Raw genomic sequence first — 17411 nt, 5'->3', positions numbered from 1 at the left:
TGTCCGAGGTTCGAAACCCAGCCCCTGCATATAATATGCAATATCCCTACCAACTGAGTTAAGCTCACGAGATATGAGGGATCCTTTAAGCGAAGCCTGATCTCGATAGACCTTGACCCAATTTAAACGAAAGATATATTTTTCAACACTTTCGTTGCATATTAATTGAAGGGAGTTTCTTCTTCCCTTCTTGATTCACAAAAATCACTCGCGTCTATCTTTACCAATCCAAATAGAAAATAAACATTGTTCAGTCTAAATTTACACATTACAATATTTTTCCTCATTGAGTAAATAAAATCATTGGAGGTATTGAAAATATCTTTCTCTCGTGTGTGTGTTTTGAAATATAATTCTATGCAATTGTTTTTACATTATTTTGGATAGTAATCAAATTCATATATATGATTTTTGGTTACTAAGATACGAAATTTTTATCGATGTTTAATTGTGACTTATCTAACTTGTGTAAATGTTTAATTGTGACTAATCTAACTTGTGAAGTATACAGTATAGGTTCTCATTTTTTTTTCCTCACATTTTAAATTAAAAAATGCGCTAAGAAGATAATTGTTTAGATTTTGTAGTCAAAAACTCAAAATGTCTTTGAAAAAAAAAAAAAAAAAGGCTCAAATGTCATTTTCTTTTACGGTTGAAGGGTTGGCAGCTGAGCTGGAAAGTCGGTGAATTGACGTCCCACTTGCTAGTACAAGTTTTTTTTTTTTTGAAGGACTTGCTAGTACAAGTTTCTTGCACGTTAAAGGGAATAATTGAAAACTAGGACAAAAAATAAAAAATAAAATTCATGGAACCAGTTTTTTTTGGTGAAAAGAATATCATTTGTGTGCAACCGTTAAAATTAAGAAGTCGGGTAAAATAATAAATAGAGATGCCCTTATTAAATTTAAAATGAAAAAGTTTTTTTTTTGAAGGAAAAATGAAAAAGTTTTAGTTATTTTAGAGATTAATTTGTTACACTACCAAAAAAAGAGAGATTAATTTGTTGTATATCAATAAATAAATAAAATTCATTCAAAATTTAAATTAATAACAAAACATAAAAAAAAATGGCATATGAAATAAATAATTAGATATTAAATTTCATATTTCATATATCCAACAAAAAAACATAACGTAATGATACATATGATTTCTTTCTTTCTTTGGTGAAGATGTATACGATTTCTTGTACTAGTAGGAATTAAGAATTTCACTCTTTTTTTTAGGAAGAATTTCTCGTTATAAATAGTTTTTTTTGGGTAAATGAAATAAAGTATACTTTTTTTTCAAGGAATAAAGTATACTTTTATATCTATAAAAAAAAAAAAAAAGGATCAAACAGGGATGCCTTCTTACAAGGTTGAGAAGAATTAGTATATAATAGAATATAAATATGATATATTAATTTTTGAAGGAAAATATGATATATTAATGGAATGCTATATGTTTGAATTCAAATTGAAGCTGAGCATAATATCGAACCAGATGTGATATTTTCATTGGCTGTACGTATATTTTTGGCAAATTATTGTCGGCTATTTTCAAGTTTTCACCATTTTTTCGAATTTATCCTTTATAATATTTTTTGTATGAATTGTATCTTTATTTACAATATAATTGTACCATAATAGAGATAGAGGTTGAATTGAAGCATTTGGTTTTTGTGTTTCTGATGAGAACCCTTTTTTTCCCTTCTCCCTTTCGTACATTCAAAAACTTCACATTTTTTTTTAATTTTAAGATCCAAATGATAGGAATATTGGGAAAAACTCATGTCCCACATTAGATAGATAAGAGTTTATATAGAGGAGACAGTCCTCACCTGATGATCGGTTTTTAAGGATGAGTTATGCCTCCAATTTCATTATGGTATCAGAGTCTGTCGAATTCAAGGGCCACCTACCGATTCACGCACCAAAGCCCAAAGAGTGTTGGGCGTGACGGGGGTATGTCCCACATCGGATAGATAATCCTGATAAGAGTTTATATAGAGGAGACAATCCTCACCTGATGAACCGGTTTTTAAGGATGAGTTAGGCCTCCAATTTCATTAAGGACGCACGAGTACACGACTTTGTTTGGGAGTTTGGAGATAAACAGGAAGGAAATGCTTTGAGGGGGGAGAGAAATATAGGGGGAAATTAAGAAATATTTATATTTCACATTTTTGAAAGAGTACTTTTTTAAAAAGTGATAAATTAATACTTAGGGATAATTACACTCACCTCCCCTGAGGTCTATGAAAATGACACTGACATCTCCTCTAATTTTTAAACTTACACTAACCTCCCTTAAGTTCTCGTAAAATAGACTAACCATCCCTTTTTATGTTAACGGTGTTAACACATCCGTTAATTTGTTTTTTTTTTTCCTTTCACCCACAGTTTCATGGACCTATCGTCAAACTGAAAACATAAAAGGATCATTTGCAAAAAGTTTTGGTGCAGTTTTAAGGACGCTGAAATTGGGAGGTACTACTTCAATTGATTCTTGAATTGATCCTTCTGAGCACCACTCCCTAGTTTGGCATGAGCATCAATATTGCCTTGTTGCTCTACTTCAAGCCTCTCGTTTGTCTTATGAAGCGATTGGTACAAGTAATGCAATATTAACTAAAAGTATTTATAATCAACCTATAAAAAATTGAATTGAATTAATGAAGAAAAATTCAAATTGGGGGAATAATTTGATGATAATATGAAGATGCATCATAGCAAACTTGATGATAATATGAAATTGATGGTTGGAAAAAAAAATTAACAGAAAATGAATTGAATTGAGAGCCATGGGTTGTAAGCTTGCCCTGGTTGGTGAATAATGGAAACGAGAAAGCCATAGTTTGTAACAGACGTTTGACCATTTAAAAAAGAGGGGAGGTAAGTGAATTTAGAAAATTAGAGGGGGTGTTTGTAGGTCAATGTAATTTACCCTAATACTTTTTTTTTTTTTGACACATTTACCCTAATACTTATGATTAATATATTTTTAATTTTAAGAATATTATAACAACATATATTAAATTTGAAGAATTCATATAAACTCTCGCAATTCCCAAACCCCGACCCTCCTCCAATACAATTTTTTAGTTTCCCAAATGAGGAGGGTTTTATATTTTGAAGAAAAATAAGCCCCCAAAGTCCCTCCTTCTGATGTCTTATATTTCTTCCACTTACTCCTTCCATTTTTTACCAAGCATTTCCTTCCCTTACCCTCTAAACTCGCAAACAAAACTTCAGAGACTAAAAAAATTCATTATTCTCAAAATCCTTCGCTTCCTCGTCTTCAAAAGACTTTTAAATATGGTTTAACACCGACATTATTTCTTTCCTTTTCATGGATTTGATTTACACATAAACCACATCTCGGAAAAATTAGGTTTCAACTATCCTAATTAATTTAGAGTTTTATCCCAATTAAAATTAGCTAGAGTGTTGTCCCCATGAGCTTAGCTCATTTGGTAAGGGATAATGCACAATATGTGCAGGGGCCGGGGTTCGAACCCCGGACACCCCACTTATTCATCTTTAATGTGAATTTCTCTAGCCACCGGGATACTTCAAAAAAAAAAAAAATTGAGTGTTTTTCAACTTTCATCTCATTCCCTTTGATCTTCTTCAAACCTATAAATTCAACAAAAACCTAAAAAAAATATCATTATAAAAAATGCATTCTTGTGTAGTATAAATCATGACATAATTTTCATACTTTTCTCCTAAAAAACATAAATTTCCATACTCGGTTAAATAGTTAATAGTTTCTGTAAAAATAAATTATTAAGGAAATTAAATTTATATTATACTTTTTTAAGAGTGTCAGTATTATTTTCACGTCCATGTCTCCCCCTATATATATTACAGACCGTTTAGATCTCTATAAAGATATAATCTAACTATTTATATGTACATTAAACAAAGTGATACCCATTATTACAAAGTTTGTAAAATGAATTATAAATTTGTTCAATTTAAGTTGAAGACCCTTAAATTTGAAGACCTTTTGGTATCTTTCGGCTAGTAGGCAATCCAGTCACTTAAGTATGTGTGATCATTATTCATACAACATTCCAAGCTCATCCAGATAGAGAATTATAATTTCAGAGAGACAACTCTTAAATGTAATTCAAAAAATATTAATCAGTTTTAAAAGTTGCATGTGTGGAGGATATCATTTAAAAACAAAAACTAAATGACATGGAAATGAAAAAGTAAATATATTTCCATATCATTCGAATTTTATTCTAAATATATACAAACAACAAAATCTATGCAGTGTTAAATCTCTTCATCGGAGTCATATATCTGACTCACGTGATTAATTTTTGTAGTTGCGTGCAGAGTATACTCGGTTCACACCAAAAACAACAAAATCTAATGATATATCATTCTATTGAATTTCATCATTTTCTCTGAATCCAAAACTGCAGCCATATATCTATATATCTCTGCATGTTATTGATATTGACACTTATTATCAAGTCCAATAAGTTCCTCTAGCTCTTTGCTTGGAATCCAACCATCATCACATAATTGAGCACCATCCAACCACTCAAGAAGATCTTGGTCATCTTTCTCAAACCCCTTATTTTGTTGCTTCATACTTGTCACATTTACCTCATCTTCAATTTTCACCAAAGGTGTCTTTGAAGAATGTGTAACTAAGATATTGTTCTTCCTAGTGCTTCCAGCTAATGAGTTTCTTCGAGTTGGTTGAGGATGATTGTGTTCTGCAGTGTATGTAACCAAATAAACTTTTGGATCCAAATGATTCTTTTCAACTTGTTTCTTCGCCAAACATCCTTTAGAACTGCTACATCTATAGTAGCTTCGTGGATAAGGTGAACCCTTTATTGGTTTCTGTCCATATTTACGCCATGCCCATGCATCACAAAGAGTACCATCCACTGCTGTTACTTTCTTCACAATATTACTCTTGTTCTTGTTTTTCTTGCTGAAAAAACAACATATTCACTTTTTAGTATTTACACCAACTACAAAATTCTATATCCGCTTAATTAGGGTTAATTAAAAGCTTGACTTACACTTATCCATGAGGTTTCCTCAAAAAATAAATTTGAAACTAAGTATAAAGAAAATATTATATAACTATAGATGCACTCCGAACAAAAATATATACAAAGACAATCAAAATAAAAAATAAAAAAATTGAAACACAACATAAAAAGCTTAAATCTAATTACTTCTAAATTCTAACTAGAGCAATATGCAAATGATTATAACGATCGTATTTAATTTATACCTTTTTTTAAATTTAGATACTGCTGGAATTTGCAGATCTTGATGAGAAGCTGCTTTAATTTCTTTGACTTGTTCAGGCTCTTTAGGGGTAGCTAGAGAACTTGTAAGGATGGTTTGAGATGAAAGAGGATAGAAATTAGGTTTACAAAGCTCTTCAAATTCATGAATAAGGACATTAGTAGTTTTTGAGAATTCTGGAAAACTTCCAAATAATAACTCATCATGATCTTGTTCAGAAAATAAATGAGAAAAATAAGGGTTTGTTGTTGGTACTTCATTGATAGCTTCCAAGTCCCAATCCATTAAGAATGCAAGCTCATCCATTATTACAAGTGGTTGAATTAACTCAAGATAATTGAAGATATTTTGTGAAGAGGGTTTTGATATGAAAAATGTCAACTAATGTTTAGATATATATAATTAACATAAAATATAAATGGTGTAAGGATTGCGTGGTGAATTTAATATAGATAGATAGATATTTAGATCAAGTTGTTCAAAGTTCAAACTGGCAAGCTAGCTAGATAGGCAATAGTATTGAGTTGACTGTAGTTATAAAGTCAAAGTATGTGCAATGCAAGTGGGGAGTGGGGAAAGTGATAAAGTTTTGCAGCAATTCGGTGCTGACCTTATTATATTCTTTCTCATTGTGGGGATTGTAGGCGAGTACAGCATAAGACAAGGAATAATGAGACAGTTGAATCAGTCTTAAGGTTAAGCCAAATAATACAATATGATTCATACGTGATAGGGTGGGCAAAGTGTTTTTTTAAATCTTCTCCAAATTATATTTCCTCTCATAAGTGATTTATTTGCAAGAAGAATGGACTCATTCAATCTTCAATGACAAATTATTATTATTTTTCAATTATATTCTCTAATTAATTAGTACTATATGCATTACTCTATAATTTTTTTTTTTTTGTTATTGTAACAGTGATAAATGCATCCATACTTAATAAAAGATATCTAATAAAAATAATATTATTATATTATTTGTACATTTTTTTAATAATTTATACATATTTCTTAATCTATGTAAAAAAAAGTTCAAATATGTTATGTATTATTAAGTCAATTGGAGTATATAGCTAGTCTTGTTACATTTTAATTTAAGTTGCCACTTATTTATTTACTCTTTTGGGATATTATGTTCTACTTACTTCTTTGCGATAGGAAAGAAAGAGGCACTTTAAAAAGATACAGAATACGTTTGCTTAAACTAAGACCACTCGAGTTCGATTGTATGCCCATTAATTATTGGATTTTATTTACCTTTTAATCAAACTTTGACGATCATATCTCAATTTTCTTAAACATTAAAGGGTTAAGACAAAAAGGACTTATTAATGAACACTTTAAAAGGCAATTGACTAATTGAATTTTAAGGGTACATGACGAAATGAAATTGAATAGATAAATGAACACTTTAGAATGTAAAAGACTACTTAGATTTTAAGGGTACATGACGGAATGAAATTGAATAGATTAAATTTTATAAATTGGATGTCATCCTAAATCTTTTTTTGGTTCTCATAAATTCACTTCATTAGAGGTTATCGTTGTTAAAACTTAGTTAAGTGGATAATGATGATATTATTAGGTTAGACAGTTTTATTCGGATTAGAACCTGAGATTTTGCAATTGCGTATAAGATATATTTATGTGGTATTTATCATTTTATCTACTTACCGGAAAAATTAAACAAAAATTATCATATATGAAATAATATTATACATTAAATGCGAACATATCTCTCAATTGGAATTCAACTATTGGTTTTGGTTTATAAATTATGAGATAAGAGTTGCCTTTACCACTATGGGAGTGGTTATGGTGTATAAGGAAATCCTTATGCACTGTGCATAAATCCCAACATAATTGCTTCCTACACCTCCAAAGTGAGCCAAAACCATTTTTGTTCAAAATAAAAGAAATCTGATGATTGTGACGTGTTTATGCACGGTGCATAAGGAAATGGCTTATGCACCATAACTTTTGCCTATCACTATACTCAACTCAATGCATTATATCTTATTTCATCTTGTTCTATCCTTTACATAAAGTTATTGAGAAAATTTATAATCATGAATAAGAAGTACTCCCTTCAATCCTATTTATAAGAAAATGTTTGTTCAACATAAGTTAATATATCTGACCTAAATTTTAAACCACGTACATCAACTTTTGTTTACTTAATTTTCTCTTATAAATAAGATGAGATGGAATACTTCTTTGGATACTTTCCCAATTAAGTTGTTAATGAGTTTATTTATAAGACTTGGTCAAAATCTAAATGTAATAAATTAACTTCTTTATTTTTTTTCCCTTGCGGCCACGCATATAGTCTTATGGTTTTACATGTTGCACACCTACGTATACGTTTTTCTTGCATAGGATTTCAAAGGATTATCTGTAACTAGCTCAGAATTCTTCGATCCTGGTTGAAAGTCTACACACAAACTTTGTTGCAACTTGTAGTCACTATAGTACAGTATACCACCGACATACGACAAGTCCTACATAGGAATCTAGGAACCAAGAGTCACTATCCATTTTAAATTGAGTAAATATGAATTATCTCTCCGAAATCGTAAGTTTCGTCAATTACCACTGACATTAACAAAATTTTAATTACTCCTGAAATTACAAAACATTAATCAATTTACCCCCTCCGTCAAATTCTTCTGTTAGTCAACATGACGTTTTGCAAATACCCCCTGAAGTTTTGCACTTATGTGCAAAATGCCCGAACTTGAAAATTTATATTTTCTTTCCTTCTTGTTTTTGGCTCAAAAAATATTAAAAACAAACAATTAAGAGTTAACTGTAATATTGGATTGTAATAAAGAATCCAAATGTTAATTGTAATATTATATTGGACTGTAATATTGTAGAGTTTTAAATTATTAAAGTTAATTGTTTGCCTTTAATATCTTTTGAATCAAGAATAAGAAAAAAAATATATATATAAATTTTCAAGTTCGGAGGGCATTTTGTACATAAGTGCAAAACTTCATGGGGGTATTTGCAAAACGTCATCATGACTAACAGATTGATCAACGTTGTCCAATTTCATAGGTAATTGGAGTTTTATTAATGTCATGGGTAATTGTCGAAACTTACAATTTCGGAGAATAATTGCCTATTTACTCATTTCAAATTTTCATTCAAAAGAATATTTCCATTTCACAAAATCATTTCTTTTTTATTATTATTTAGCATCGGAAAAATAGTTTAGGATTTTTCAAAAATACATGTCTAAATCTTTTTCTGAATATACTTTAACTCTAGAAAAAAAAAAAATTAACATTTCATATCTATTCTACTTCTACACAATTATCGGATAATGGTCGAGTAAATGAGCCGCCATAAATTCAGAACACTATTCGAACAGAGAAGACATTACGTAATACTCAAAAGTAAGGATGAACCATTTTAATCAAAAACCTTTATATACCAGTAAAAAATAAGCTTATAAGAAAATTCCATATCATTGTTTATAAATTTTTTATAAAATGAATGGTCTAGAATTAAAGTTAAATATAAAATTCAACTCAAAATTTTTATAGGGGTATCCCACATTAAAACCCATTTGAAGAGCCTATAAAATTTATAGGGTGTCCCACATAAAAAAATTTCAAGAATATTTTATTAAGTTAATTTTTTTTTTCATTGTACTTCTTTTTTTATAAAAGACTAAATATGAGTTTTTTCTTACAAGAGGTTAAATATGAGATGTTTTGTTCGATTTTTCAACATTTTACGGCTGCACTTGAGCATCAATTATTTTGCAACAGTAAAAGCTCTAATTTTGTGAAGGATTAAAATTTTATATCGACTAAACTTAAAAACTTGTGATTTGTATAATTAAAAACTATTTAATCCGTTTTATGGTGTATGATCCGTATTATGTTTATTATTATTTTGAACGAACACAAGGCTTTGTTGCTCAAAAGGCGATTTTCATCTTATCCATAATAAATGTGTTAACATGAATTTTGTTCATAAAATCCTTTGGGAATAAATTCATGCATCATTAATATGGTTGATAGTATTGTCACAAAGAAGAAATTGAGTACGGGTGTTATACTAATTTTTAATGCTGGTTAATAGCCTTTGAATCTTTATGTCATATCATTTCTTTGGTGTAATGTAATTTGTAATCATGAGTTATTTGTCATTTATTTAATATCTATTGCATGTTGTATGTTTATCTACTTTGTTGTTTTAACAATTATATCAACTTGAATTTCGGTGTCATTATTTATTTTGTTTTATTTATATTACATTGTTCAATAATAGATGCATTAACGTACGCACGGTATCACACTAGTAAAGCTTCATTGCAAGATACAAACACATTTTAAACACTAAAATAAAGAACCTACTGACAATACACGCTTTAAACACAAATGCATAATACACAATTGCACAACCATTATTTGTATAAGAATACAAAAAAGATAATTTCAATATCTTAAAACCAGTGGACACACACTTGGAAGTTTTTTTAACTTCAAAAATAAAAAATATAAACTACATTTCATAAAATGCTATTGTAAATGTGTAGCCATTAAACATATTACAACATTTTTCAAGAAAGGTAAGCAATGAAATGAAATATACCCTATAACTAACTCCAACCAATGCAATCTACACTTCGAACAGGCATCTCAAAATCCCAAACACCTCAACCCTTTTTTCTCCTCCAGAATGAAATGAATAAGAAAAACTGCCAAAAATGTATCAAAATTTCAACTTCTCTAAGATGCCAATCGCACTGTTTTCCCTTCAATACAAAACTTCCGACTACCTGTCAGCTAAAGTCAAGGACCAAAACATGTCAGTGTAGAAGATGGAGCGCAAAATATATAAAATAACTCAGTATAATTGTGAAGAGTAAAGTAATAATACAGCAAGCTTCAAATAGTTTCATAACGAGCATCCACAATATATTTATTATGCAATGGAAGTTAAAAAGGAGATTCCTTTTACATTATTTCAAAAAGGAAACATGAACATAAAAGATCAACTTACATTCAAATTTAAAATATAAAATGAAGAAATTTGGTTCCATGCTATTTAAATTTCAATATGAATTGTGATTTTGTATTTAAAGCAACCATACCTTTTGCTTCAAGTACGCAACAGCCTCTCTTTTTGAAGAGAAGTCCGACAAAATTGAAGATGAATGTTGTTCAATAAGAACTTTGAGCTGTTTCAGTTTCAATGATTCTCCAGGCGCCTGTACATAAAGTAACTAATCAATCATGATTTCACTATGAAGGAGAAAAATATGCAACCCGAGAAATAGGCCTCACTTGGTTTAAGATCTGCTTGCACAACTTCTTCAGCTTCATTTTGGGTTCAACAATCTTTTCCACCTTTTCCACCACCATTTCCACATCATCATCTGTTTCGTTTTCTAGAGAATCTATGTCAGCAGAATCTTCATCGTCACTATTACCGAATGATGTCTTTTTACCCTGAAAATAGCATCCAGCTACTTTCTTGGTCCTGTCCTTGATACCTAGACCTTGCTTTCCTGTTGTGGATTTATCCTGGAATAGCAATCAACGGTACAATTAATAATTACACCATTCAGGTTAGAAAATGAAATTAAAATGACAATATAGAACTAAAATTCAAGATATTGGTAGAACATCGGCAACCATCCTTTATATAATTGTAAGGTCATATGTGAACATAGTACAGTTATTGTTTGATAAAATAATATACAGCATATACCAAGTTTGAAAAGCACATACTTGGACTAAATTGTAGAGGTTTTCTTGATCTTGTTCAAAAAAAGGAGTTCTCGCCATCCCACTTTTAGCAATTTCAGATGTAGAGGACTTTTTCTTCTTTGATGCTGCACCGAGCAATCCACCAGAGACAAACCCAAACTTATTGCCCCACCACTCTGGATGGATATCAGGACATTTGCTTCCTGTAACAATGCAATATAGGCTGATTGAGGAAAATAGTACTGTTAATATATATATATATATATATATATATATATATATATATATATCACAGAAATGCCAATGGCAGAACATGTAAGTAGAGGAATTATTTTTCTTACAACACCCTGCAGGAAGAACGTCGTCACAAATGGTGGCATTTCAGAGTTATATATGATAAGTTTTTCCATGTTATTGGTTATAAAGAACAATACCCCTCAAATGACCCTTTTATTTTTCAATGTAAAATTTATGATAGAGCCACCCACAACAAGGGAAATTCGAGAAGTACAAAAAGATGTTGTATTTACGGAACAACATTTTATCATGTGAAGGCGAATACGTCAAAAGTATTCAGGAATTTGTAATCCTTAACTGTCTTAGCCCCCAACGTGTGCACCATTATAATCCTTCAACTTAAACATCATTTTGCATTGCTCCAAGGTTTCTTCTTGCCGGTCAAAACATGTGCCCACAGTTCCTTTGCATTCTTTGTTGCCGAGTTAACACAACAGATGCAGCTACTTGTCGGACAACAACACATAGTGGTAAATATTAGTATCTTCAACTTCAGAAGGAGTGGGCTTCCCCTCATCTATATACTTCTCCGAATGAGCAATCTGTTATTATATCAGCCTCATTGATATACATTGCAAATTTCTTTGGAATGGATTTGGTGGCAATTGAACTCGAGAATGCACGGCTAAAAAATTGTATCCTTCAACCTTTTTAATCTTGAGATGGTTATTAAAGAACTTCTTTCTAATGTTTTGAAGATGTTTCATTTTTTCGGTTTTTTGTTGTTTTTGAAAAGAAAAAACAAAATCTCGTGGGGGTATTTAATTATTAATACTTCTTTCTCATAATATTTTTGAAAATTTAAAGTATTAATAATTAAAAAATATTATGAAAAAGAAGTTTGAATAGCCTCAATTGACTTGTTTTTTTACCAAAAAAACAAAAATTGAAACATGTTCAACATTGGAAAGGAGTCCTTTGTCCTTTAATAAGCAGCTCAAGATTCAGAAGTTGAAGGATACAATTTTAGTTTTGGATGAACTGTTAACAAAGGAAAAGAAGTGTGGTGCTTTCTCGAGTTTGATTGCCACCAAGTCCATTCCAAAGAGCTTGCGTTGTCTATCAATGAGATAGATGGAAGAGCGGATTGCTCATACGGATAAATATATAGATGAGGGGAAGTCTTCTCCTTCAGAAGCTGAAGATCGTAATCTATACCACAAGTAGTTGCATCTGTTGTGTTAACTCGACAACAAAGAATGAAAAAGGATCCGTGGAAGCATGTGTTTCATGTTGTGACCGACAAGATGAATCTTGGAGCAATGCAAAGTGATGTTCAAGTTGAAGGAATATAGTGGCGCACACATTGAGGTTAAGGCAATTAAGGATTAAAAATTCCAGAATTCTTATGCATGCATGCATATTCGTCCTCTTGGTCAAATGTTTTGTAAATACTTTTTTAATTATCCACTCTAACCAATAGGAATGAAACTGTTGCATTAAAATAACATGCTGTCTTTAAGGTCTACAAAATAAGAAAAAAAATTGGGAGGGGGGGGGGTTGGGTGGGCCTGGGTCTTGACAGTCCCTATGAACATGTTGATGAAGTCAAACAATCATATGTAGATATTTAATGTTACATGCCTTTTGCAAAAGAGTGATTAAATGGAGACTAAGAAAAGACACTCGAGTTACGGCTAACCAATTTGGTTTTATGCCTAGGAAGCAACATTGGATGGATAAAAAAGACTTGCACTTAAGTATTTATTGAATTGGAGAAGGCACGTGATAGAGTGCCTAGATGTTGTGGAAAGGAGTTAGGATTGCCTATATTTGAGTCGTCAAGGATCTGTATGAGGGGGCTTCATCTAGTTTGAACACGCAGAGTGGGTCATGATGATTTTCCCATAACAATATGATTGTACCAAGGGTTAACCCTAAGCCCTTATTTTGTTTACTTTAATTTTGGATGTAATTACGAAACACATCCAAAAGCTAGCACCGAGATGTCTATTTTTTGTAGATGATGTAGTCCTACTTGGAGAGTCGAGGGAGGAATTAAATGGGGGTTTAAGGCTTGGAGACGAGCCTTATAAGGATATTGCTTCCGCATGAGTAAAAGCAAGATAAAGTATATGGAATGTAATTTTAGCAAAAGGCGAAGCATTTCTAACTTAGAGGTGAAAGGTGGAGATCATATCATACCACAAGTTACTTGGTTTAAATATCTTGGGTTCAATGATACAAAATGATGTAGAAATAGAAGCAAGTGTAAATCATTGAATACAAGCAAGGTGGTTGAAATGGAGGAGGACCTCATGTGTTCTATGTAATACAAAAGTACCACACTAGTTGAAGGGAACACTTTATCGAACAACTTTAAATCTTTAAGACCGACAATGTTGTATGGGACGGAGTGTTGGGCTGTAAAAACCAACACAAAAATAAAAGAAACATAGCGGAGATGAGGATGTTGTGTTGGATGTGTTGTAACACTTGAAGATTAGTTGGGGTAGCACCTATAGTAGAAAAGATGGTGGAAACTAGGTTTAGGTGGTTTGGACATGTAGAACATGTGGATTTTGTAGTTAAGAGAGTGGGTGTGGTCAGGTCACTAGAGGCAGAGGAAGACCTAGAAAAAAACTATAAGAGAAACTATTAAGAAAAGGTTTAGAGATTAATGGGTTTGATCAAAATATGGTTTATGATATAACATTACAACGTAATTTGAACCATGTAGCCAAACCCACTTAATGGAATAATGCTTGGTCGTTGTTGTTGTTGTTGTGTTTAATGTTACATGCCCAATACAAATAACATAAAAACTTCACTGTAATTCTAGATTATACCTTCATCCTCAAAATCTTGAAAGTCAGGTGTCTTTGATAAATCCAATTCATCATCAGCATTGTCAGTACCCTCCTCGGATATGTCACTCTTTTTTACCTATGACCAACATTATAGAAGTAAACAATCAGAGACAATGTTGTATCAAATAGAATTGACATTGTAACATGCAGTTAAGAAGCTTGATTATTGAAAATGCAGTTAAGAAGCTTGATTCTGACAACACATCAGCTTGATACTCTTATTATGATATTCACAGTCTAACATTTAAGTAAAAGCAACGTTTGAAATAAAAGAATCACAAAGAAAGAAGTCTTGGCGCAACAATTAGACTTGGTAAAGTGTCAATAGAATATAGTACGGGTGAGAGAGGTTTGAGTCATTGAATCGGGATCTAGTAAATGTATGGTAAGGTTGACTACAATAGACCCATGATAGGTCCAACCTTTTCAAGGGACACGTCATGGAGGGAACTTTATGACACCAGGTTTCCCTTTTCAAGGACCACGCCATGGAGCAGCTGATTTTAAAGCATTCTTTAATACTTTGAGATTGCAATCTCTGGTTATCTTCCATTTCAGTTAAGTTTAACGAAACGAAGGTCAAAAAGTGTACATTCTTTAGTATTTGAATACACAACTCATCCTTATGAATTGCAACACACATGTGTGCAGTCATTGCAAATGATACCAAAAACCCATCAAGTGTAAAGAATATGACTAAAATAACCAGTTAGAATGCACATATTAACAGGATTTGATGAATGAATAGAACTATAGAATCGGAAAGCCAATATCAGAGCACAATGCATCTTCCACAATTTCGGTTAGAGGCTTATTTGGATTTGGCAACTTGTCCAGGGCCATGAAACAGATTACAAAGATAAATAAAAATTCATTTCATGCATAACATCTTTACATGGCAACGTAGCAGGCCACGCAGAACCGTTTTTTTTTTTTTGAAAATCAAATAAAAGAAGTAAAGATATTATTCAGATTCTTTAAGATGTCCAGTGAATGGTGTGTCTGAAGTTGGAACTTACAAGAATTCCTTCAAGGTCCTTTGAGGAATAATGAGAGACAAGCTTCCCTCTTTCTCTTTTCTTGTATCTGAAAATTAAAAAGAAAAGTCAAAAATCATCATACATATGTAGTTATATAAACAATAAACAACACAATGAATGAAAAAATACAGACCTTCCTTGTGGTCTGGTAGCTCTGGGTACAGCAACCTTGGGATCAACAGGAACAACCGCCTCAGTTTCCACCTTAACCGTGTTACTCTCTATTTAAACCACAGTAGATAAAAACACAAACCATCATAATATATTCATCAACATAGCAAAACAGTACAAAATTTACTGGAGATCTATCTCAGAGGACTGATGTTATACCTGTGTCATTGGATACTGGCGCTTGCTATCAAATACAGAAAAAACAAAAAGAAATATTTCAGTGAAGAGAAAAAAAAAATGTATAAATGAATGAGAATTAATTAAGATAACAAAGTAAGAAATGAAAAGAGAGGAAGAAACGTACAACTTTCAATCTCTTGAGTATGTTATCAAATTGTGTGGTATCAAATGCCCATTGGTTTGGCTTCTCTAATCCGATGCCTATTTAAAATTGAAAAACCAAACTCAGACTCCTTGGATAAACAGCTTAATTTTTAGCTTATAGCATAAACACTTATCATGATAAGTACTTATGTATAGGCTTTTTCTATAACAAAATATTAAATAAAGTTCTATAAGCTGTTTTCATAAGCTATATTGGAAAACTTATATAGGTAAGCTGAAAACAGCATATGAACATGTCATAAATTGTTTTCATAAGTTCTGTCAAACAGTCTCACAGATACTGACATGCATAAGTTCAACTAAGCTAATCCAAACACGCCCTAAGCATAGCGTAACATAACATAGCATTATAGAATACTAAAATTGCTTAATTATTCTGAATACATGATTAATCTAATAAGTAATTGTTCTGAATAAACAGTAAATTCGTGAAAATGATTAAGAAAGGAAACCAGTAGTGTCTTGTTTGTTGGTGACACGAACGTGTCCTTTGATCCCTTGTTTTTCTTTGCCAAGACCTTCTCCTTCTTCCCATCCCTTAAACAAATGAATCGAATTCAATAATATCAATATACAAAATCATTAACAATAGAAAATTAGAAAGAAAGAAAAAAGTAACGAGAGAGAGAGAGAGAGAGAGGAACCATTTGCTTCATGAGACGGAAGGCGGCGGATTTCCTGGCGACACCGACGTAATTGAGAGGGGTTTCAGGCGCCGCCATGGCTCCGCCGACAGAATTGACGCTGATTTTCTTCTTCTTCTTTTTCGTGTGCAGTATGAACACACGATGCTCTGGTCTATAATGTTACTGTTAGGGTTTTCCTCCATGGAAATGCAAATGTCTTTGAAAGTGATGCTACTTGGTTGCGGGTTGAATTGGGTCGGGTCGTGTTAAACCCTGTTCGATCCAATTTTTAATGGGTTATCTAGCATCTTTTTTTGTTGAAAAGAGGGTTTATCTGGTACTAGTATCTTGTCAAACCTTATCTCCATCTAATTTTTAGGTTTAAATATGTCTTTAGTCCTTGCACTTTCATGAGATTTTGGTATTGGTCTCTGCACTTTGAAAAAATATTAGTATTGGTCCCTGCACTTTGTAAAAATATTGATATTGGTGTCACGTGGCGTGAAATGATTGGGCCACGTGGCACTCCGTTGGTTTTGTGTTTTTTTTTAACAGAAAGTTAACAGAGGGACCAATACCAATATTTTTACAAAGTGCAGGGACCAATGCCAAAATCTGATGAAAGTGCAGGGACCAATGACACATTTAAACCTAATCTTTTTTATAAGGCTAAAATGCATTTTTGACCCCCTATGTTTGCCATAGTTGTAATTTTAGCCCCCTATTAAAAAAACTATTTTTTAGTCCCCTAACTTCATCCCCTTTTACAACTCATAGGCCCCCTCTAATTTTGATCGGGTCAAAGGCCATGTGGCTCAAGATTAAAAATTAGTGGTCAAGATTAAAATAACTCACATGCTCCTTCTCTTAGCTAATACTTTTCCTTAAACCCATTTACATTTCATCTTCTTCAATCTACGATGTCTCTTTCCTGCATTTAATCACCATTAAAACTACTGCATAATTCACTTGTTCATCCTGCGCCATTCTCGTTCTCTGCCAAAGGTGACAGTGAACCGGCATCTCGTATCTATCTCACTCGTTCACTCTCTCCCTTGTTGTCTCTCTCCGACCGTCTTCCCTCCCTTGTCGTCTCTCCCTCTCTCTCTCTCTCTCT

At 32.0% G+C, this 17411-nt stretch overlaps 2 protein-coding genes across 3 annotated transcripts; both read right to left on the bottom strand.

Moving 5' to 3' along the window:
• Positions 1 to 4167: 4167 nt before the first annotated feature.
• Positions 4168 to 5653, bottom strand: LOC25502110 (probable WRKY transcription factor 29). Its single transcript, XM_013591658.3, has 2 exons — positions 5257 to 5653; positions 4168 to 4947 (listed from the first exon to the last, which is right to left on the bottom strand). The coding sequence occupies exons 1-2, from the start codon at positions 5577 to 5579 to the stop codon at positions 4449 to 4451; spliced, it is 822 nt and encodes a 273-aa protein (XP_013447112.1). The 5' UTR covers positions 5580 to 5653; the 3' UTR covers positions 4168 to 4448.
• Positions 5654 to 9675: 4022 nt separating this feature from the next.
• LOC25502109 (G-patch domain-containing protein 1) lies at positions 9676 to 16506 on the bottom strand. 2 transcript variants are annotated; one of them, XM_013591657.3, is made up of 11 exons: positions 16313 to 16505; positions 16121 to 16205; positions 15628 to 15704; positions 15483 to 15507; positions 15286 to 15373; positions 15132 to 15198; positions 14092 to 14188; positions 11027 to 11208; positions 10580 to 10819; positions 10387 to 10503; positions 9676 to 10078 (listed from the first exon to the last, which is right to left on the bottom strand). In XM_013591657.3, the coding sequence occupies exons 1-11, from the start codon at positions 16388 to 16390 to the stop codon at positions 10022 to 10024; spliced, it is 1113 nt and encodes a 370-aa protein (XP_013447111.1). In that variant the 5' UTR covers positions 16391 to 16505; the 3' UTR covers positions 9676 to 10021. The 2 variants fall into 2 exon arrangements, with proteins under 2 accessions (XP_013447111.1, XP_024629355.1); XM_024773587.2 differs by having other exon boundaries at positions 9686 to 10071; positions 16313 to 16506.
• Positions 16507 to 17411: the final 905 nt, after the last annotated feature.

The sequence above is a fragment of the Medicago truncatula genome, chromosome 8 (assembly GCF_003473485.1).
Source record: "Medicago truncatula cultivar Jemalong A17 chromosome 8, MtrunA17r5.0-ANR, whole genome shotgun sequence".
In the NCBI taxonomy this organism is placed as follows: Eukaryota; Viridiplantae; Streptophyta; class Magnoliopsida; order Fabales; family Fabaceae; genus Medicago; species Medicago truncatula.
Note: the sequence above shows the minus strand (reverse complement) of the source record. Positions and strands in the feature narration are given on the sequence as shown.